The 24,280-nt window shown below is 38.9% G+C and overlaps 1 protein-coding gene across 3 annotated transcripts in view; it reads left to right on the top strand.

Annotated features, from left to right (window-relative positions):
• LOC149260503 (phosphoglycerate mutase-like protein 1) overlaps window positions 1–24,280 on the top strand; it is a 219,917-nt gene that overhangs the window by 51,914 nt on the left and 143,723 nt on the right. For all 3 annotated transcript variants that reach the window (XM_089420780.1, XM_089420776.1, XM_089420782.1), the window contains exons 2-5: window positions 20,326–20,387; window positions 20,545–20,652; window positions 22,456–22,535; window positions 22,801–22,963. In XM_089420780.1, the coding sequence (XP_089276906.1) occupies window positions 20,326–20,387; window positions 20,545–20,652; window positions 22,456–22,535; window positions 22,801–22,963 (413 nt within the window). The remainder of the gene's footprint in view (window positions 1–20,325; window positions 20,388–20,544; window positions 20,653–22,455; window positions 22,536–22,800; window positions 22,964–24,280) is intronic.

Below are 24,280 nucleotides of genomic sequence, written 5' to 3'. Positions count from 1 at the left end.
CATGGGTTTTATGCTTGGGTCATCATGTTTTAGGTCAAAGTCCCCATTGAGGACTTCTAGGATTTATTCTGAGTCATTAGAGTCATTGTCCATTTAAAGAGACCCTTCTTGGGCTTTTGAATCATGTAAAAATAATTAATATTAAGTCAAATAGACTATATGTCACCTTGACACCAAGTTAACCTCGAGGAGATCAAGTCGGCCTCAAACTAGGTAATTCGACCTACCAGAACTTAGAAGCCTATGTATTGGAGCAATTCACTTTCTCAAGCAAGTTCGATATCCAGAAGAAAGAGCTGGAAAAGTGCGAAGGAAGGAAGGAACGGAAAAGAAGTGCAAACTTGGAAAAAGAGGAAGAAAAAGGGAAAATCGAAATTTTGGGCTATCTATCTCTCTCTCTCGTGGATTCCTCTAGGAGATCAAAGTCTTTCTTGTTTTCTGCTGATGCTGTTGCTACCAGTTGCTGGGTCGAAGCTGCTACTGCAAGTTGCTGTTGCTAGGTCGAAGTTGTTGCTGGAGGATTGCCATATGCAGAAGGAAGAAAGGGTAGACTTGGTGTGGAGGAAGTCTTTGTCTAGGTCAAGAGTCTTGGATTATCTCGTAAAACTATTGAAGGAAGAATTGTTGACTGGGTTTTCCCCTAGATAGGGGTTTTGCCCTGGCTGTCCGCCTATATCTGGTGTCTATGATCTTTGTGCTATTGTTTTGGTAATTGCTTGATGAACTAAAAGATAAAAGAAGAACATAAAGATAAACGAATCACAAGTAATTATCTATATAAATAAAATCTTTCTACCTTTATGATTTTCTAACATGGTATCAGAGTTAAGGTGAAGAAGGAAAAACGCAGTTTGAGGATCTACTGAAAGGAGTCTAAGAAACCTCAAAATGATTGAGCAAGGGATCATATAAGGAAATATTATAAGGAAAGAAGCTTACTACCTTCAAGGACAATGTCTAACACAATAAAGGGAGAGAACAAATTAGAAGGAGCATCAAATTACAGGGCATGGAAGAAAATAATTGATCTCATTCTTGAAAAGAACAAAGTCTTGGATTTGGTTAAAGGAAAAGTGAAGAAACCTTTTGAAGAATCTAGTGATGCAGATAAAGTGAAGTTTAAAGAGTTAGAAATATTGGCTATGACACTTATGGTAGAAGGTATAAAGGACAATCTTGTCCCATACATTTCCAACATAGACCATGCTCAAGAAATGTATGAAGCCTTATCAAAATTGTTCACTATCAAGAACATCGGTCAAGTAGCAAGTCTTAAGAATGAACTAAGGACCACAAAAATGACAAAAGATGACACTGTGGCTTCCTTCTTTGTAAGGATAGCTAGAATTAGAGATGACCTTCAAGCCATAGATGAGATTGTACCGGAAAAAGAGCTAGTGATTACTGCATTATTGGGATTGCCACCTACATGGAGTGCTTTTGCTTCAAGACTCAACAACTGGAAAGAAACTCCATCATTTGAACAATTATGGAATGCCTGCAGCCAAGAAGAGATGAGAATCTCATTAGTGTCCAACAATGAAGAAGAGAAAGTTTCAAATGCATACTCTGCTTATCACAAGAAAGGAAACTTCAAGAAGTCAAAAGGGCCAAGAAGGAAGGTAGACATGTCCAAAATAGAATGCTATCAATGTCATAAAATGGGTCACTATAAAAGTGATTGTCCTAACAATCCGAAGAACAAGAAAGAAACAGGGACCAAGCTAATTACGCTGAAGAAGGATCTCCAAAGAAGAATAAAGTCGGAGAATTAGATATAAGAGACTTACACTACTAAGTCCTTTGCTCCAAGCTTTAGTAATTTCATTTTTGATTTCTAGTATTTGTAGGTTTAACATATTTTGGAAAAACATTTTTGATTTGTTTTTATAAGGTTATAGGTATCCTTAAAGCTCGGAGGGAGCCCTCACTAAAGATAAGTATCATATTACCTTTTCATTTTTAGTTTTCTTTACTCATCTATTTTTGCTTGCATCAAATACTAATCACATTTCTCTTCATATTTTCCTTGTTTAGGAAAAAATTGCTGAAGACTGAAGGATTATGGAAGAAGACCTCACAAAGACAAATCATTGGAGTTACAAGGTTTTTTTAAGTAACAATAGGTATGACTTAGACTATAAGATTCTGCTCTCTTCATGATATTTATTCTTGATAAACTATTCTACATTATTAACATTATTGTGTCTAGCTCTCTTGAATCATAAAGATTCTTGATTGGGTGATTCATCATTAGATAAATCTACCCTCCTCATATCTTTGATTATTTTTGTGGAACCCTAGAAAGGTTCTTTGTAGAAACCCTAACTTAAGGGTATGTCGATGATAATGTGTGAAACCCTAGCCTACTTAGGGTTATTGATGAAATCTAAAGAAAATGTTTGATGCTTTAATGATATCATGTTTGAGGTTTTGATAAGTTTATGAAAATCGTAACTTGTTGGGGTTGAATGGTGATGTATGAAATTCCAAACGTTTGAAGTATTGATAAATTAGGGTTTGCTGTGTATTAAAACTCTAGATCATTAGGGTTTGGTAGGGTGTATAAGCAAGACCCATATAATGTCGTAGAAATGAAATCCTAGGTATATATGTTTGTCCGATTGAAACCCTAGTCTGATTAAGTTTGTTATATGTCTAATATATTGATAATTGTGTCATTGGGTTTGACTAACACATGTTATGATATGCTTGTGCATGATGATGGAATCCTAGATATATGTGTTGACCTAATTGTTGATGATAATAAGTCCTGGGGTTTGGAACTAAGCCCTAGTCGAAGTTTGATTCTCTAGGATGATAATGTTTGTGAATTCTAGGGTTTTGTAACTAAACCTTAGTAGAAGTTCAATTCTCTAATATATGATGACAAGTGTGATAATCTGCGATCTATGAAAAATTGTTGAAATCTGAAATTGAGTTGTGATTGGGTTTGATGACTCATTTATGAAATCTAGGATCTTGCACTAAATCCTAGTGGAAGTCTAACATATGAGTGCTAAAGGTGTTAAATACATTTGTTTGCAATATATTGTAGTAAGGTATGTCATGCCTCTGGAAGAAATATTGAAGCCCTAGATATAATGAAGGTCGTTATCTTGATTGAGGTACTCAAGTTTGGATGATGAAATCTAGGGTTTATGACAAAACCCTAGCATGTAGTTGACGTATAAAAGTATGTGTTTCTTGTTGTGTGTGAACCTCACTAAGTTTAGGTATTTGATGTCTAATGTCTAATGTTTCCATTATTATTCTGATATAGTTAACTTCATGCTATTATAGATTTGGTTGTCATTGCTATCTAAGCTGTGCAAATACATAATCTTTAAGATGATGAAGATGTTCGTAAGTAAAGTTGATATGATAAGCACGATGAAGAAAGTTATATGAATGATGATGGTCATGATAACTCTGATAAGAAGGATGGAAGCCATGAAAGATTCTTTGATGTCGAAGAAAAGAAGTTGAGCTCCCTAAGTTAAGAGGGAGCTTGGATGAAAGGAATCTCCCTAGTTGAGAGGGAGGGCATATCATAGTCATGATGGACACCTTGAAAGAAGAAATTGGAGAATGCATTTTGAGGGGCTGCTGAGATAAGGAAAGCAGGATCTAATTGTAGAATATGTTGCTACATGTGAAGTAGGAAAGGAAGATGTATGATTAAGAAATATTTTGTCAAGATTCGTTTGAAATTCCTACTATGATAAATTGAGAAGCAACATCTAGTTGTCTGAAAGACCCCAGAGGTTTGTATTTACATATGTACATGTGAAAGTTTGTTACTGATCGGGGTTCTGTTTGTATAGGTACATCTCTTAAGAGGTTTGATAAGCATGTTGGTTACACGAGAGATTTTTTATCAAGGACTTGCTACCGATTGGAATAATCGGGAGTGTTGAGGCTTTGTGTGTGACACACATTGCTTGAGAGGATGTTTGGATCCCGAAGTAGGGAGGGTGGCGTTGGTCATAGAGCTTTGACCTCGGATACGCACTTAGATCCCTGGGTTGATGGTTAGCAAGTAAGCCTGATGGTATGTAGAGAGGCTGAAGGCTTTAGTCCATCTTAGTCCCACCTGGATAGATTGACTTGGTCAGGAATCTAGTCTGTGGCACCATGAGTGCCTAAACTCTTCATAGTTCATATGTTCTGAGATCTTCCTTGTACTTGTTACTATGAATACCTCCCTAGTCAAGAGGGAGTGTTGAAAAATGTAACTAGGTTCGTTTTTAATAATTGTATTTGAGTCACATTGAAATGTACTTATGAAAAATAATTTTATTACGATTATTATTATGACTTATTAAAGCATGGGTGTCATGCTTGGGTCATCATGTTTTTAGGTCAAAGTCCCCATTAAGGACTTTTAGGATTTATTTTGACTCATTAGAGTCATTGTGCATTTAAAGAGACCCTTCTTGGGCTTTTGAATCATGTAAAAAGAATTAATATTAAGTCAAATATACTATATGTCACCTCTACACCAAGTCGGCCTCAAGGAGATCAAGTCAGCCTCAAACTGGGTAATTCGACCTCACCAGAAGCCTATATATTGGAGCAGTTCGAATTCATTTGGAGCAATTCACTTTCTCAAGCAAGTTTGATATCCAGAAGAAAGAGCTAGAAAAGTGCGAAGGAAGGAAGGAAGAGAAAATAAGTGCAAAGTTGGAAAAAGAGGAAGAAAAAGGGAAAAACGAAATTTTGGGCTATCTATCTCTCTCTCTCTCGGGGTCTCCTCTAGCAGATCGAAGTCTTTCTTGTTTTTTGCTACTGCTGCTGCTACCAGTTGCTAGGTCAAAGCTGCTACAACAAGTTGTTGCTGCTAGGTCGAAGTTGCTGCTCGAGGATTGTCATTTGCAGAAGAAAGAAAGGGTTGACTTGGTGTGGAGGAAGTCTTTGTCTAGGTCAAGAGTCTTGGATTATCTTGTGAAACTATTGAAGGAAGAATTGTTGATTGGGTTTTCCCCTAGACAGGGTTTTGTTGATTTGTGGTAGCTTCGGATGTGCTCTAGTCATGAAAATTGGTGGAGAGGCTAAGGCACATAAGATCTCCAAGACCCATAAATCGTTTGGGGAAATTCCACCCGGATGGAGAGTTATTAAAATAATTAATATTTTTAATGGGGTTCCTGAGTATAAACTAAGGAAAATTAAAATATTAATGTGTATTAATATAAAATGGGTGAGAAAGTTCTAAATGACGAGGATCAAGCCAAATCTAATCTTAGCCGTTGATTAGAGACTTAATCTCGGCCGTTGAATCGTCAACAGGAAAAGTATAAGAGGAGGCTTGAGGGTTAGTTGGAGACACACCAAGTTGATCAAGAATTCGATTTTCTTGGGTAGAGTTTGCTAAGAAATCGAGTTAGTGATCTGTTGCAGCGAGGGGAACTTTAGCAGAAGGTTGAGAATACATAGCAGAGAAATAGAGAAAGTGCCGAAGAGACAACGCAAAGGCAACCTGGGCTGACGCAGAGGCAACGAGAGATGACGCAGAGGTTTGGAGGGCCAACGCTGGTGACGCAGGAGGTCGAGAAATTGATGCAGAGCTGACGTTAGCAGACGTAGAGGCTAGCAGAGCTGACACTGGGTAGAAAGAGTTGTGTTGTCGTGTTTTCATGGGGCTGACTTAGAGTTGAGAGGCAGACGCAGAGTCGTAGAGGGTGACGTAGTTCCAGAGAGAAGCTTGGAGTAGCTTTCGCTGTCCAGCTAAGGAACTGTCTAAGTTGCTGTGGGATCAATCATCCGGTTGCAGATAAGTTGAAATATCTGTCTCCGAAGAGAGGTACTTATGCCAAGGAAATTCTCTGAAGGCTGAGCCATCTCTGGCACCCTAGTTGTATTTAGAAAATTGCATAATAATAAAAGCCTCATATCTATAGCACCGGTTTTCCCGCATTGGGTTTTTCCGGGGACGATTGTCCAAAACTAACGGTGTCCCTTGTGTGATTGTCTTAGTTATTTCAGTAGCTGATTTGTATATGTGTTAAGGTTGCATTTGTGTTTATTTCGGTATTTATATTTATAAATAACTTGTTAATGGAAAGAGCAAGTAGGAGATAATAAACCAAATAATGCAGTAGGGATTTCTGATGTGTCAGACTTAGAAATTTCAACATGGTATCAGAGTGTTGTAGATCACAGGAGGACTGAAGGCATCAACAAAAATCTGAAATTTGCAGCAGTAGCAGCTGTCGCGAGAGACAACGCTATTCTAGAGCAGAAGTAACTAGAGAAGAAGTGACGCAGAGCCTGCGTCAGCGTTTCGAGCCAGGAGGAGGGTTAGCACAGAGGCAGAGAGGGGCATATCAGACCTACACAATGTCTGGTCATCTTTATCAGCCAGGAAGGATCGACGCTGTGGCCAGGAGGAGCAAATTTAGCCTTTGCCGGGATTGCGCAGAGCTTGAAGGGCTTAGTTTATTTAGTTGCTAAGGCTTGGGGAGTTGTGGGCAGATTATGATTTGAGGCGCTGGTGGGACGCTGTTTCTGTCGAAGCAAAACAATGTCTAAGGAGGCAGGACCAAGGTAGAGGGAGTGCCTACCTCGACGGATTTCTAGCCAACGAATCCAGATTCAAGTTGTAGTTGCAAGGAGGATTGGAGAGGAGCGGTTCGACAGTTGGCCAGAGGATTTCCAGAAGGGAAATCAGGACTTAGAGGGAGATTTCCAGGAGGGGAGTCGAGACTTAGAGGGAGTCCAGAAGAGGAGCTGAAATGGCAGTGAATGGACTAAGGGATCAGGACAGGTTGGACGGAGCTTCCAACTTTGTCATTTGGAAGGCCAGGATCCTGGTAATCCTGGACCGACATCGCATCAAAGACTTTTCCTTGAAAACCGTGGCAATCCCAGTTGACCTAGTTGAGAACAAGAAATATGAGGACGCAATGGCAAGGGCAAAGTGCATGATCCTAGATGGGGTCAAAGATCATGTCATACCACATATTACTGAGAAGAACACAACAAAGGAGATGTGGGACACCCTTACCACCTTATACCAGGGCTCTTCTGTGCAGAGGAAGATGCTATTGGAGAATCAACTGAGATCATATTAGATGCAGAAGGGAGAGTAGATAGATCCATTCCTTCTCAGGTTGCAGGAGATTCGCGACCAACTTACTTCCGTGGGGTCTACATCAGATCCAAAGTTTATGGTCAGGACTGCCTTGAATGCAGTCTCCGAGGAGTGGGAGACATTTGTCCAAAGTATTTTGGGTAGGGCTACTCTTCTCGGTTGGGAGGAGATGTGGGCAGCTCTTCGACAAGAAGAGATCAGGAGGATGACCAAGGTGGGGAGTAGTGGTAAGGGAGCTCGAGTCAAGAAAGAGGAGGAGGAGGATGCGGCTCTAGCATCTGTGGGACAGCAAGGGAAGAGGAAGAAGAAGGACATCTCCAAGGTTAAGTGCTTCCGTTGTTCGGGACATTATGCATCCCAGTGTCCCAAGAAGAAAAACAAGGGAGAGGCTTCCGATTCAAAGGCAGTTCCAGCTAAGACGGAGAAAGAGGTCGAGACTGATGACAATTGTGCCACGAGTGCTCATGCATCTCAAGAGAAGAGGTGGGGAGACATCGAGTTGTAGTCCGAAGGACTACATACTAGGGGCAGGATCCTTGAGGTGCCCAAACTCATGGATCACATCTGGCTATGGGAGCCCTTAACGACAGTAGTAGGATGATGGGGGTTTGGTGGAGCAATGTGTAGTGGAGAGTAAGGCAGTGCTTGGGTGCAGTAATATGAGGTAGCGCAGTGGAGGTTGCAGTGGTGTGAGAGGCATAGAGGTGTATGCAGCAACACAGTGGCAACAGAGGAGCACAGGATAGCAGTAGAGGCAGCGTCAGCATCACGAGGCTTCTACACTGACTGGGATGTCAGTATTTGGGAGAAGATAGTTACTTACTTTTTGGTAACTGAGTTGCAGTGCAACAGTTAGCAGTGGCAATGTTAGGTGCGGCATGGGCAACATGTTGAGAGGGAGGTGCAATACAGATGTAGCAGTGGCAATGGCAGTGTCATGGGCAGTGGTAGAGAGAGCAGCACTGCAGGGATGTGAGGTAGCAGGCCAAGCATTGACACAGGCACTGATGCGGAAGATATGTCTGATGTTTAAATGGTGAAGCATTATTAGAGCACATTCCTCGCTAAGAGGGAGTGTTGATTTGTGGTAGCATTAGATGTGCTAAATTAGTGGAGAGGCTAAGGCACATAAGATCTCCAAGACCTAGAAATTGTTTGGGGAAATTCCACCTGGATGGAGAGATATTAAAATAATAAATATTTTTAATGGGGTTCCTAAGTATAAACTTAGGAAAATTAAAATATTAATGTGTATTAATATAAAACGAGTGAGAAAGTTCTAAATGACGAGGATCAAGCCAAATTTAATCTTCGCTGTTGATTAGGGACTTAATCTCGCTTGTTGAATCGTCAACAGGAAAAGTATAAAAGGAGGCTTGAGGGTCAGTTGGAGACACACCAAGTTGATCAAGAATGAGATTTTTTGGGGCAGGGTTTGCTGAGAAATCAAGTTAGTGATCTGTTGCAGCAAGAGACAGTTTAGCAGAAGGCCGAGAATACATAGCAGAGAGGCAGAGAAAGTGTCGGAGAGACAGCGCAGAGGCAGCCTGGGCTGATGCAGAGGCATCCATAGCTGACGCAGAGGTTTGGAGGGCCAGCGTTGGTGATGCAGGAGGCCGAGAAATTGACATAAAGGCTAGCAGAGCTGAAGCTGCGCAGAAAGAGCTACGTTGTGTTGTTTTCGTGGGGTAGACTGAGAGATGAGAGGTAGATGCAGAGCCGTAGAGGGTGATGCAGTTCCAGATAGAAGCTTGGAGTAGCTTTTGCTGTCCAGCTAAGGAACTGTCTAAGTTGCTGTGGGATCAATCATCTGGTTGTTGATAAACTAGAATATCTATCTCCGAATAGAGGTACTTCTACAAAGGAAATTCTCTGAAGGGTGAGCCATCTCTGGCACCCTAGTTGTATTCAGAAAACTGCATAATAATAAAACCTTCATATCTGCTGCACTGGTTTTCACGCATTGGGTTTTTCCGGGGACGATTGTGCAAAAATAACGGTGTCCCTCGTGTGATTGTCTCAGTTATTTCAGTTGCTGATCTATATATGTGTTAAGGCTACAATTGTGTTTATTTCGGTATTTATATTTATAAATAACTTGTTAATAGAAAGAACAAGTAGGAGATAATAAACAAGATAATGTAGTTGGGATTTCTGATTGTCAGACTTAGAAATTTCAACAGGTTTTGCCCTGGTTGTCCGCCTATATCTGGTGTCTATGATCTTTGTGCTATTGTTTTGGTAATTGCTTGATGAACAAAAAGATAAAAGAAGAACATAAAGATAAAAGAATCACAAGTAATTATCTATATAAAGAAAATCTTTCTGCCTTTTTTATTTTCTAACACAATGTACACCTCCTCCTCAATTACCCCATTGAAGAAGATTATCCTCCACCCCATCTCTAAAATAATTGATATAATAGCCTTGATAGAAGTATACCTGGCAACTGGAGCAAATGTCACCTCGTAGTCCACTCCCTTCTTCTGGGACAATCATCTCACCACAGACCTAGCTTTATGCTTCTAAATACTGCCATTTGCAGCATGCTTGATCTTATAGATCCACTTCAAGCTAACCATTGGTTTCCCTTTTGGCCTCGACAAAATATTGCACACATTGTTCTTCATGATGGAGGCATACTCCTTCGCCCTGGCATCCCTCCAAATTTGTTGGCCTGTTGCCTCATCATAATTGTTAGGCTCCGAGTCAATGATGTCACTCATGAGCATCATATAGCTAGGAAACTGTCTTAGTGGCCAGCTCTACTTGAAAGTGCTCTTAGGAGCCTCCACATGCTCCTGTGCATCTCTCATGGTCTGCTGAAAGCATCTTGTTCTCCTTTTGACAAAACTAGAAGGAGCTTTTAACTCCTCCTCTTGATCTAAAGACTTAGTCCTTGCGGCTGGTGTTGTTGGTCTTTCCTCATCCTTAAGAGTCTCTTGCTCCCTATCCTTTTCCATTGCTGGAAAGGGTTCATTTGATTGCCTAAAGGCTCAACTCTCTTCAAACCTGGCATCCTTGTTCACCACATTCTTCCCCTACAAAGGATTGTATCCCACAAAGATTCCCTTTTGTACTGAGGGCTCCAACTTCGTCCTCTTCTTTGAAGGTACACAAATATATATGGGGCACCCAAAGCTACAAAAATGCCCCACCTTCAGGTTCAACCTTGTGAATGCTTCCTCAGGAGTCTTGCCCCGCAAGACCTTGTGAGGACTTCTATTTTGAATCTACACTGTCGTGTTTCAAGATCTTTCCCATAGAAACATAAGAAAATCCTGATCATGTATCATAACCTCGCTAGCTCTGATGATTGCCCTCTTCTTCCTCTTTGCAACCCCATTTTGCGGAGGGTTGTAAGGCACTTTCAACTCCTTGATTCCTACCTCCTTGCAGAAATTCTTGAAGTCATTACGCATATACTTGACCTGCATTGTTTGACCTTAGAACTTTGACCTTCCCCCTTGTCTGGTTCTCCACAAGAGCTTTAAACCCCTAATATCATGAATTAGATCCATGTTCTCCTAGAGAAGTGATTAGTGGATGTCACATAATAGTTGTATCCACTCAAAGATGACAGTGACATAAGACTCCACACATTTGAATGTACCAAATCCAATATGCCTTTGGAACTGCTGTCACTGTTAGGAAAGTTTTTTTTGGCTTATTTTCCAAGTGCACAATCGTTGTACACACCCTACTGCTCTACATTGAACTCTGGAAGACCAGTGACGATACCCCTTGTTGACCCTGCCGCCTACACCTACCTACAAGTTAGTGAGAAAAGCCTTCAACCCCACAAGGTGTGGTTGGTGGCAGGGAACTCAGAGAAGGGGCTGTCACACTAATCTTGATTCTCTCCGTTTGAGTTATCTCCTAGGTTAGCTAAAGGGGGTGGTCCCAAATGAAAAGTTAAGTTAAAAGATGTGAGATTCTAGGAGAGTGTTATAGTGAAAATGGATTACTTTTAAGGATTTATGAGCAAATATGAAGTGAGCAACTTGAAATAACAATGCCAATCATTAATATGATTAAAAACCATAAAAACAGTGCCTTATAAGGAATTTGCTCAACAATTTAAAGATATATTTGCTCAAAGTAAAATGCAATGCTTTCAAAAGAGAAAACAAAGTAACCCTGAAATGTAAATAAGAATTATTAGCACAAGATATGTAAGATACAAAATGCTTTTGATATAATCAACTTTATAAATCAAAACATGTGAAACATATTTTGCCAAAACCCAAGAATTAGTAATTAACTTGGAAATGTAAAAGAAAGGAAGTGCTAAACCAAGACATCAATATGCAATTGGACTTGAAACATGAAAATGAAACACTTGTTTGAAATGATTATAATACTTGCTTTTGGAATAGACTTTGCATATGAAAACTCAAACCATCAAGAGACAAGTAAAATAAATGTAATGGAAAGTGTTCTTGGTTAATTTTATTAATTAGCTTTACAACAAGATTACAATTTAACTCTTCAATCCTCAGATCTCACCCTCGCCCAATGATGTGGATGTCACAGTGAGGAGTCAATAGAGGAGTAGAGGATCCCTAAGATGTCTACTTCAACCAACTTATGTTGGAGGTAAAATTTTAATGAGGCATGGGGCCTTCCTACACTAAAATGCCTAGATGAGATGCAAATTGTGTTAATTCCCCAAATTAAAAATAATGATACATGCAAATGCTTCAAAGAGATTGATTTGCAATGCTTGAAAATGAAATTGTGTTCAACATAAGTTGCAATTAGAATTCCAATTGGAGGAATAAAATTAGCTTACAAGTGTTGCATGTGTTTCATCAATGAATTGAAATGATACAAGTAGTTTGCTTGAAAGTAAAAGTTGTTTCAAATAGACAATGACAATAAATTGCTCCAATGTTCAAGCTAACAATGTAGCATAAAATTGAAGCATGTATTCAAGTGCTCATGAAACAATTTACCAAGGTAAATGGAAACGAATCAAAGTTTGTTAAGAATATAAAATGCTTGCATGTAAAGGATGAATTGCCCAAAGTAAAGTGTAAGCTTGTAGCTTCAAGCAACAATGAGATAGAGAATGCAAAGCTCAAATGAAATTGTAACAAACTTTAACTTAATGAAATGTGATAGTGAGGTTGTGTTAATTCCCAATTAAAGCATGCATGTAAGTGAATGAAGTATGAAAGCTTAAACCATGCAAATGTCAATCCACCCAAGAGAAGCCTCCCTCTAAATGGGGAGATAGGATACCATGGGAGAAATCCCAAGCTCTCACAAGCAAGTTAGATCTTTTATTAATATTACAATGAGAAGAGGGCCTTTCAAAGTTCTCAACTATAATTCAAGGAGAGTCCTCACAATACTTGCTTGAAACTTGGACACTAGACCTCATTTCTTGAGAAAGTAGTGACAAGATCTCACAAAATTTATGCAAGGGAAACAAGGTGTGAGTTTCCTCCAAATGCCCACGACTTAGAGAGGAAAATGGACAGCCCTCTAGTGAACTCGACTTGGCCAAAATAAGCCTCGAAAGGGCTCACGACATCCTTGGAAATCGAACCCCCAACACTTGCCAAAGATCCTGCAAACACTTGTTAGATGTTGCGGGAAGTTGCTCTTCAAAATCTGTCACACAAGGGTTAGAAAACAATCCAAACAATGGCTGCAAAATAAGTTAAGTATTAATGTAAAAATCAGCAAGATAAAATGTATATGTACAATTATAATTTACAAAAGGTTAAGCTAAAGAGTGAGAGTAAACTCTCGTTTTTGCTTAGCCATCTTCAAGCTCTTAGATAGCAAATGAAAGAAATGAAGTACAATGTTTTTTTAAAAGAGATTTAAATTTAGAAGTTCTTGGCTTGTGTACAAGCTATGTGCCGAAATCCCTACAAAACCACTTTGTAAGATAAGACTATGAAGGTTCAAAGAACAAATGAGAGCTCCTTTAAGAATGTATCAAGAGTGGGTTGGTCTCTCCAAAGACTTCCCCTCACGCTTGATTCTGTAATCCCAACAAGATTGTTCTCTCTACAAAACTTCAATCAAGAATTAGTTCCATATAGATTTAGCAATAAACAATGATAAGAAACTTTAGAGATTTATTTAATACCAACTAGAGCATTCTATACTTAGAGCATACTTCTAAATCAAATGTCAATGCAAGATAGCTCTACATTAACAAATCTACAAGAGCATATGGAAGAAAATTAGATCAAAGCATGAGTAAAAGGAATTATACCAATGCTCAACAATTCATCACACTCGAAAAGGAGGAACACTTCATGAATGAAACCTCAAAGTCTTTGTTGATATTTTTAAATGTGTACAAGGCAACAGTGTTTCTGCAAGCACAATAGCTAGTAACAATCTTCTTACAATGTGAGAGCCCATCGCTCTATTATATAGAGAGTTGGGAGCAAATCCCAATGAAGAATGACAATGACAAATGGCATGAGGTGACAATCCCAAAGAGAAATTCGAATTTGTTGAATGGATCTCCAATGCCAAGTGTAAAAAATTAAAAATCGAATTATGGCAAGTCGACATCATTTTCTTCTTCCCTTATGTGCCAAATTCGAATTTTATGGTCGTATGACAAGTGTATATGGGTGGTAACCCATGTGGGGACAATTTCCCACAAAAATATCTACCAAGTATTCTCCAAAATCCTCCCAAATGTGCACTAACTTCACCAATTCGAATTTCCATGCAGCTTTTTCATTTAATGCCAGAAATTCGATTTTATTTGAGCACATGTCCTTTTTTTGATTTTAGGAGTCCACATCACCTTGGGACTTCACTTTAACTCCCCCATAATTTTCCACCTCATTTCCACAACATTTAGCATGCGTGGATATTTATTTTTCTTCATTTATTTAATTTTTGGCTTAATTAATTGCCAGATTTCCAACTAAATTTAGGAAAAGTGGGTTTTGAGCATCCAAAACACATTATTAACCCCTCAAAGTGTGTCATAGTAGAAAGTTGAAGGTGAGAGGTGTAATTTTGATTACTCATACCCCATACAACTTCTCTAGACTACACTTATTACAATTTAAATACAATTTTATTTGCAATTTTTGACTTGCGGTAAATCTAAAAAAATAAAAAATGACTACCTAGACCTAACCAAATTCCACTTTGTGTGATCTAGTATGGTAATATACATCGACTCTAGACACTAAGATGTGTCAGGGGCTCAACCTTCAAACTGTCATCTCGACTTTGGGGTAAAACGTGAGTGAGAAAACCCAAAAAATTATTCGCCTCTGAAAAAGAAGGGATAATTAACTAGATAAAAAAACACTCTAAGGTGTACTCGTTTGCTGATCGAGTCCCAACATCCTAGGCTTGTTATAGACTCAAAACTCATCATTACTAGTATCACATATTACAATTCCCCGTGGGGTGTGGAATCTGGGTACAAGAAAGATGATGAGAAGATGGAAGTAGAGTTAAAAAACTCTGTTGACTGACGATATTTGATGGTACAAGTGTCCTTTGGATCATCCTTGGGCATGGAGTTTTCATGTAATCATTAGGTGCCACTCCAGTGGTCAACACCCCTCAATATAGGTAAGGCTCTGTTGTGCAAGTGACCCATCCTCCTGTGCCATAACTTGCACAAAATATCACTATCATGAACTAGAACATGTATAGGTTGGCCCTTCAACATGTACAAGTTCCCCTCTCTCCTCCTAGTCACTTGACCTATGCTCAAACTAGAAGATATCTTCCTGACAAGTATTTGCCCATCTCAAAAGAAAACCTTATACACCTCGTCCTCTATCGCTGAGACTACTAGAAGGTTCTTAGTCAACCCTGGAACATATAGTACCTTTGTCACCTCCAAAGGCTTTCCTAACTCTCGTTGAAACTGGACAGTCCCATCCCTCTCTACTGCACACTTGGCACAATTACCAAGCTCCATATGTAGCTTTGAGTCTCCCTCTAAAAATGTTGGTGAAAATAATCTCATGATCTCATCATGTGATGAGAAGCACCACTATCCATGAATCACACCCTTGGCTATGGCACCAGAAACATAATACACCAATGAGAACTCCTTGAACCTAGTGGCAAACTTGCTCATTTGTGAACTTGTTGAAGCTACAACCTGTGCCTTACCCTTGCCCTTCTTCTTGTTTGGACATTGACCTGCATAGTAATGAAACATGTGAAATGTAAAGCACTTAACTTTGTTCATGTCTTTATTATTCCCATTTTGTGAAGTAGCTTCTAGAAAGATGAGGACTCACATGATCCTTCACCTTATCCAGAATGATTCTCTTGGCTTTCACAACCTTTTGGTTATGGATGGCCAATTGTGTAGCATTGGTAGGAGGGATGAATTGTTGATCTGCAAACTCCTAGATCCCATTCTCCATCAACACAAATACTATCCTCTCCTTACAAGGACTGCAGTTGGATGCACCCTCCAACAGGTCTTCAAACCTCAGCCCTCTTGCAACCATTCTCACAACTTCCAAATCAAATACTAAAACTTCCAAAATATAACAGTTGGAAAACTCTTTCATTGCTGTAAACCCCTATGACAAGTCAATCTTTCCTCTCATCAGATTTTATGTTCTGATATCATTTTATTTTTTCAATACCAGATTCGATTTAATATTCTCAACAATTTATTTCATACCCAAAAAATAATATTCACCCTATCAAATTAATTTTCTTGAAAATTGTTGAATAAAATATATACTGGCATTTAACTTGAATAATTGCAACGGAAATTTGATTGAAAATCAGTGATAGAACATAATAGAAATTTGCCCAATAAATTCTCCTTCACTTTTCTATTACCGAGGAAAATTAAGGCTCCCCTAACGGGGAAAATGACCCTCAGAGAATACACGGAAAATACAATACAATGGAACCTAGATTTTTGCCTCCTGAAGAATTCAAACCATTGGAAATTGTTGGTCCTAGAAATAACTTTATCTCCACTTGTAAATTCGACCTCTTCTTCCTCAACTTGTATAGCCCCTTGCGCACAAGAGAAAATCGCCACTTTCCACTTGTGCAATTCCTCATTGGAAAACTCGATCGTTCACAAAGTTTGGCCTCTTCAAGTCTCAGCGTCTTCTCTCGACAAGTTTGGCCTCCTCAAATCCTTCTTCTGAAATCACTTTGCTGCAAACTTTTCTCTTCTCTTTAGTATCTTACTCTCTTGAGAAAATCACTCTCCCAAGCATTTGATGTGTCTTCCTCCTCACCCTTATGCTTCTTTTATAATTTTCATTAAGCCAAATCCCAAACCCTAATATTCTATGTGAGGAACGGCTAGGATTAGATCCTAAGCCTCGCTTGAGATCAATGGTAGAGATCAGATCTAATTCACTAAAATGACGATTTTTTTATTTTTTATTTTTTCCCGTTAAGAACCTTAGCTTAATAGACACCATTAATTAATTTATTAATGTGCTTTTGCTAAGTTAAACTTAGGAAAGAAATCATAAAAGTCACCTGCTCAACATATGCAAATACCTAAAGAGGCTTTTGGACATCTTCTACATGCTTGAAACCTAGCCTTTGCAAAAGCACGTGTTTGAGATATTAACATCAACATGCTAAAAGAGATATTTTGTCGGTTTCTTGGTCAAAAAAGCTTCTATAGGAATTAACTAACGAAGACACTTGGCATTTTTATGCATATCTAAAAGAATGCCCTCATCCTTGGAGCTTGACACATGGCAAACCACTCAAGTCTGCCCTACTTATTTGACCAAGCAATATTTTTGTTTGGAAGTGATTATTTAATGGAGAGTTCCCTCAAGAAGAGACTTGTACATGTGGCATACATACACATATTTGGGATAGTGTTCAACCTCACTTGACATGGCAATTATATTATTCTATTAAGGTTGTTATCTCTTGTAGAGCGCCTTGCATGCGAGGAGGACAAATGACACATAGATTTTGCCTTTGCATGAAGATAAGGATGGAAGAATGAGGCATGTGGCACTAAAACCATCTAGAACATTGTATCCAAGCATTCTTTTATGGTCTTTTGATCAAATTCACCCCCTAGTTAGTTATATTTTCTTAGGAAAATATTATTTTGTTAGAGAGGAGAGTTGGGCTAAAACCTATACAATAGGAAGATCCTATGAGTCATCAATAGGGTCCACATGAGCCATAGGAGTTTGACTAGAAACTATAGAAGTAGTAGTAAACGAGAGTGTCATCATCATTAACAAGAGTGCTATCAACAAGAAGGAGATAGCCCACTCAATTATAGCCCTTGACCATTATGCAGGAAGAGTAATTGGTCCATGCACATAATCATCATTGAATAATGGAGTCAAACTACCAAGAGCATTCATTCTTAACTAATTAAGAATGGCCTATAAAGAGACTCCAGAATCCTTCAAGGAGAACTTCACAACAAAATTGAGAAACTAGCTCATTGAGCTTAGCAATTATTTCTTGCAATGAAACAAGACGATTTCCTCCATTCACCTCATGACGTTTCTGGATGATCAATTTTTCCCATTTTTGTCAAGAACAACCAAGGATTCAACTTTTTCTTTGTCAATTGACAACCTACCAGAGCCTAGTTGTGTTATAATTTCTTAGGTGAGTAATGTTCTGTTATCCCTAATTTCAGGAGAGGTTCATATGGTTATTTTTGGTTCTTAATAACACCATTATAAGTCCAAAGGATGCAAGTTAAAGCCTTGTAGGCCACGCGAAGTTATGTATGAAGGTATCCTAGGCCTATTATGGTCAGCCATGGCCGATCCTTTTGGTCCTTGCTCTGAGCTTCATCTGTCTTGAACAGGATTGGAGGACTTGGAGTGCATTTCATTGGAACTCATGATATGAGGGAGCCTTTTGATTATCTAGGGGTGCTCATAGTTGCAGGGCCAATCTAGCCTATTTCTTGCGCACCTATGGCTTGTCACATGGTCATGTGTCATACAGTTCTCAACATGGCAGCTTCATAGTTCTCAACATTTCACATTTCCCCAGGCAATGCACAGATCTGATTGCATGGATTCTTGATGTCAAAAAGTCAAGAGGGTCTCAAATTGCTCAGAATTATGTATAGATGCCATGCCACATATTTTTTTTTGCAAAAGATGAAAGCATCATTCAGAAATTGCAATCAAAAGCTGGCCGTACCCTCTCTAAGTAACATGTGGGGCTTCTAGGTGGCAAAGTAGGTTGAAAACTTGGCACACAGAGGCAAATTTTACATCAAAAGTTAAGTAAAAATTCAGCTAGTCATTGGCTCGATGTTGGAGTCTTCTAGATTCGGGGGCGGGGGATGTACGAATGAGGGATACTCCTATCTTCTGAAGTCAAAAGAAGGAAACTCCAAATGAATCTCTTGTTTCTTCTCTGGATTTGGAAGGTGGTGTGACAGGTGGGAGTTGTTGTACATTAGACCTATCTGGAGCTAATCTCTCTAATGCTCTAAGTGTTGATTTGGGGTAGCATCGGATGTGCTCTAGCCACGAAAATTGGTGGAGAGGCTAAAGCACATGAGATCTCCAATACCCAGAAAGGGTTTGGGTGGATTCTAAACAGTTTGGGAGATATTAAAATAATTAATATTTTTAATGGAGTCCCTAAGTCTAAACTTAGGGAAAATAAAATATTAATGTGTATTAATATAAAACTGTGTTAGAATGGTCCAAAAGTCATGGATCAAGCCAGATCTAATCTTAGCCGTTGATTAGGGACTTAATCTCGATCGTTGATTTGTCAACGAGAAAAGTATAAGAGGAGGCTTGAGGGTCACTTGGAGAACACACTGAGGGAGACCAGTCAGTTCAATTTCTGGAGCGGGGTTAGCTGAGAAATTGAACCAGTGGTCTGGAGAGTAGTCAGGAGGCAGCAAGTACAGAACAGAGAGACGGGAGATCAACACAGAGGCAGAAAAGGCAGACACAGGGCCAGAGGAAGCCACACAGAGGCAACAGAGACTGCATAGAGCTAACAGGGCCTGCATCATCCACGCAGAGGCTGTAGGAGTGACGCAGAAGGCCAGAGAGGCTGCACAGTCTCAACAGGCCGACACAGTGGGTTTTAGGTGATGTAGAGGTTAGTAGGGCTGATGTTGGGTTCAGAAGAAGTGCTGGAAAATTTGTCTATCTGTGGGTAAGCCAGTTTGGCACCTTGTTGTACTAGAAAATTGCTGAATAATAAAATCCTCCCTTGCTGCACTGGTTTTCCCACATTGGGTTTTTCCGGGGACATTAGTCCAAAATAACTGTGTCAATGTGTTGATTCTTGCGCATATGTTTGTTTCTGTATTACGGTGTGATATCTGCAGCAATATTTATTTTAATGTTTATTGAAGTAATTTCATGAATAACTTATGGTGAAATAAGTAGGAAAAGTAAATCAGTTGCTGCAGTGATAGAATTTTCACACTAAGAATATGTGGCTTGATGTACAGATTGACACCTTCGAGCTAGTCTCAATAATATTGGGTAGTCTCTTGGAGGGAAGGCTGAGGAGAAACCCATGGTCTCACCATCCTGCTATCTGGCACAATCTGGAACTCTGCCTGCCATTTGTTGCTCCGATCTGATGGATCAACAGGGAAGTAGGAGATAATTGGCTTGGTCATCCTAGGGTGGGGCATGGCTATAACAATAGATGCAATGCGTAAACCACTATAACAGGCTATTTGTCATATTGAAAATAATTATTTTGTTGGCTGAATCTTCCTTTACAATTTTTTGAGAATAAGGTTCTTTCTCAAAACTTTTTATTCTATATAGAGTAATGGTCAAAAGGTTGAACACCCCAGCCGAAGATTTAAGGATGGAACTTTTAGGAATGAACTGTGCCAACTGCAAATGCAGTTGTGCTTCCTTCCTAAAAGAGGTGAAGTACTGCAGACATCCAAGGGTTTACTTCAGTCCCATTTTTAAGCTCAATAAATGTTATAAGGGGTTTATTTGTTGTATATCTCCAATGTATAGTTTTGATAGTGCCAATCAGGCTAAATGATAATGTTGGTTCTTGCGTTCATTCTAACTTGTCAGAAACTACTTGATAATTAAATCAGAAAAAATGAAATAAACTCAACAATCTTTTCATGGACTAAAGGAGAAACTTTCTGGCAGTCAGGAACGCTATATTTTTAATTAGATTGATGTGAAGTTATTTTTTCTGAATGGAATTTGATTTGTTATCATGTACATTTTTTTATCTAAACTGTGCTGCTATTTTCTGTTCATTTAATCTGTGTTCAGATATGGCTGAAACTCCAGGTTCAGGTTTATATCCTTTGCACCATTGTAAAACTTTGCACCTGGTATGTCTTTTTATCAGCTGTTAAAGCGCTGTTTTTTTTTTTTAATATTAAAAAGTCAAGATGAATTATGATTGCACTGAACTGGACACACCTTTTTCTTATAAACATTCAGTGTTTAGTTATTGATATAAATTGGTATGCTAAAAAATTTATTCAGGTAAGGCATGGGCAGGGCTACCATAATGTGGCAGGAGAGAAAGACTTTGGTGCATACATGTCATATGAATATGTCGATGCAAGCCTCACTCCTTTAGGATGGCAGCAGGTATGTGCATTTCCTTTGGGGTGTCTCATGTGCCCTTACCTGTGATGTGTCTGAAGTCTGGCTTTCAGAAACAATTCTGAAGATCAAATCAGCTCCTGCATCAAATTGTGCATGTTCTTTTTTGTTATCACAATGGTCGATTTTGTCTGTTACCACTATAACCACTATGTGTGCCATGCATATCCTTAATGTGGACATGGGTTAATCAAGGACCTCATGATATTTTACATAACAGGTTTACATGCTTTGCCAAGTGAGCTACCCCCCAGGGCCTGCAAATTGTGCATGTATGGATGACCTGCCTTCTAATGTTTTACACACACATCAACCACCCTGACATATTTCCATGTCAGGTGTTAGAAGACAATCAAATTTCTTTTAAATGGAGGTTATTCATAACACTATATTTTCTCCTCAGTCAGTGCTTGGATTCAGAGATATCAATTTGCTTCATAGTTATTGTTTAGAATAGTTCCTTATTGATTGCAAGCATATTTGGGTTACATTCCACTTTTGTGGTTTTTTTGAACATGGTACACATGTTTGATTAAACTCTTTTGACTTGCTTACACCACAGTTTTGTCTTTCCTATGCTAAGTGAGTCCAGGACTTTACAAGCGTTGCTGTGCATTCATTGAGCATTAGCCTTTTCTATATCAGTTTTGTCAAATGGGATGACAAGCATAATAAAGTGCTGTTTCCCTTTGATAACATATTTTATTTATTTATTTATGTATGTATGAACTCCCAATTCTGATAGTATCCAGTACAACAATGATGCATTGCAGTATGCCAAACAATTTAGAAAATTGGGATTTACAGCAGTTCACTCCATCTGACCAACACCACCCTGAAACTTGTCACTATATGAGTTATAGCAGTAAACAGACAAACTACCATCTCTAAAAGTACCCAATATCCTAATATAACCTAGAAATCCAGAAAGCCTTATTTAAAACTACTTGAACTTTGTGAAGAATCAGGAGTTTAAGCTTCTGCAGGACACTTCTTCTCTGAGGAGGTAGTTGGTTTCTCCTTGTTCCTCATCACATGTTGATGAGATATTCCTGGCACTTTCGGATCCTCTGCTTCAGGCCTCCATCTTCCATTCTCTATTTGTCTGCAATCTTTTACAAGTGCAACCAACTTCTCTAACAAAGCTGCTGCTTTCTCCTCGAACTTCTATTGCCTTGCAACATTCCTTTCGTCATTGCCACAAAGTCTACTGCTTAATTCACATATAGCATGATACAAGATGTCAACTGCAGTATGGCTTATCTTTGGAGTCTGATAGCGAGGATTAGAGAACTGGCATGGTAATCCTGCTGTCCCACGAATTCTCTCAATCATTTCTTCAATTCGATGGAATCTTCATGTTGAGTCTCCCCAACAGTGGCTGCTGTTCTAGCTTCAATGTTCACTCTCCTTCCAGAATCTGCCACATTGGCACTGGATTGTGATGAACTGAACAGAAGTGATAAAATTGAAACCATGACGAGAGATAGACCTAGAGCCATGACTATCTTAATACCTGCAACATTAAATTTCAAGTGGGAGCTGAGAGAGGTGGTAAAATAATCTTCATTCTCCTGTCATAAAGCATTGTTTTCCAATTACTTAACTGGTTCTAAAATTTCTCAGTTGTAGGATTGTATGTCTCAAAAAGAAGATATATGATGAAGTAAAAATTTCAGGAGAAAATTTTGTTTGGCAGCTTAAGGGGCTTTCCTATGGGTGTAAATCATTTCAGCGCATGAATGTGGTGCATTGATACAAGGTCATCTAAAGTACTGTATCCAACAGGTTGACAATCTTCGTAAGCATATTTGGAAAACTGGCATTGCTTCTAGGATTGAATTGGTCGTGACTTCTCCTTTAATGAGGTATTGTTATAGTTGGCAACTTGGCACATACCGATGTTAACTCTATCCTTCGTACAATCTATTCTTGAATGACAAGAGTTGGCACCAATATGAACAACATCTATCTGAATGTGAAATTAAATATTCATGAGGGTTGTATAATTATGTGGGTGATAATTAATAAGTGAAAAGAAAAATCTGACACAGTGTAGGATCTAATTTGATTTTCCTTTTATCTGAAATGTTTTACTGAACATCAGATTGTACTGCTGAAATTTCATACCAGGACTATGCAGACAGCAGTGGGTGTTTTTGGTGGTGAAGGCTATATAGATGGTGATACATGTCCTCCACTAATGGTGGCTGGCGCTGGCAATAGCAATCATGCTGCAATCACAAGTGCAAATTGTCCACCTTTTATAGCCATTGAATGGTGTCGAGAACATTTGGTGAGTAAAGGGTTTTTCTTTGCAATTTTTGTGTAATACTGTAGCAGTCCGTCTGCCCTTGTAGTATTGTGTCAGCATATTTCTATACCTAGAATGCTTGATGATAGGTCTCAATATCTCTGACTTGGGCATATTTGAAACAGATTTAGGAGTAGAGCAGGAAATGGCTAATGCATTTTTACTTTGCCTTTTTAAGAATCGTGATTTGTGATATAGCTAGGAATTTCTGCCATCTACGAGGTGACTTCTCATTTTATCACTTTACAGTGCCTAGAAGGCTAGTGAGTCACATAAATGTTCTTTGCTTTAGATTTCCTAGAAACAGTATATATTTAGTTTCTGTAGTGATTCACTGTCTATGCAGATATTTTTCAACCTTTCTGGACATTTTTAAATTGACCACTATCTCCTTCCTTGTGACTAATTTTGGTAAATACCCATTTGAAGGTAGGAAGAGCACATATGGGAGCTTACTGTTTCATAGGTTAATGAATAATTTTGCAATTCTAGTACCTGCTAAAGCTCTTTCCTTAGAAAGTATATTAGATATACAGATTATGTTGCCCAGTCTGATCGTTTGCCTCTTCTAGCATAAATTGGCAGAGGAAGCAAATCCTTTTACAGTACTTGATGTGTTCGATTGGAATTGGGTAATATATGGACTCAGATTATGCTCAGCCTCTCCCATTCCACTATTTGTATTGAGATAACAGAGAACATTTTCTGAAGTGAAAATGCTAAAGAGTATGAACTGTGTTCTAGAGGATGTGAGAGAACTATTTCTTTCAAGTACTTTCCACTCTTTCTAGTTGCTGTTGTTACAGTATGTCACATGCTTCTTGGCATTTTTGCAAATTTGCAGTGATGCTTTTGAGTGTTGCAGAAATTGTCACAGAGGCATTAGGTTGCTCAGGGAGTAACTTTTTTAGCAATTTGTAATGCTGAATGATGTTTCAACTGCTTTAAAATTTACATGGAGGAAACTTCCACCTTTCTAAGTTTGTCAGTGATGTCTATGTTAAGAAGAAAGGTTTCAAGCTCAATGCCCTTTTTAACTCAGATGGATCAAGGAGGCACCCACCAGACAGGTTATCAAATATCAAGGGCCTCAAGCAAATGGTACTTTGGAACTTAAGATACCTCTTCTTGAGGAAACTGTGTCAAGATAGATTCAATCAGCAAAGATATGCAATGAATCTGTTGGTGTGGTAGCCCATACTACCTATGTTGCAGGAAACATACGCCCCCCTGCATATCAGATTTGTGTATCAAAATGCTGAAACAAAACTGAAACACGCTTGAAACATGTTTCAGTTC

Source organism: Pinus tabuliformis, chromosome 6, assembly GCF_031772625.1.
Source record: "Pinus tabuliformis cultivar Carrire ecotype Pingquan chromosome 6, CPIR1, whole genome shotgun sequence".
Lineage (NCBI taxonomy): Eukaryota > Viridiplantae > Streptophyta > Pinopsida > Pinales > Pinaceae > Pinus > Pinus tabuliformis.
This window is presented reverse-complemented; position numbering and strand designations above follow the sequence as displayed.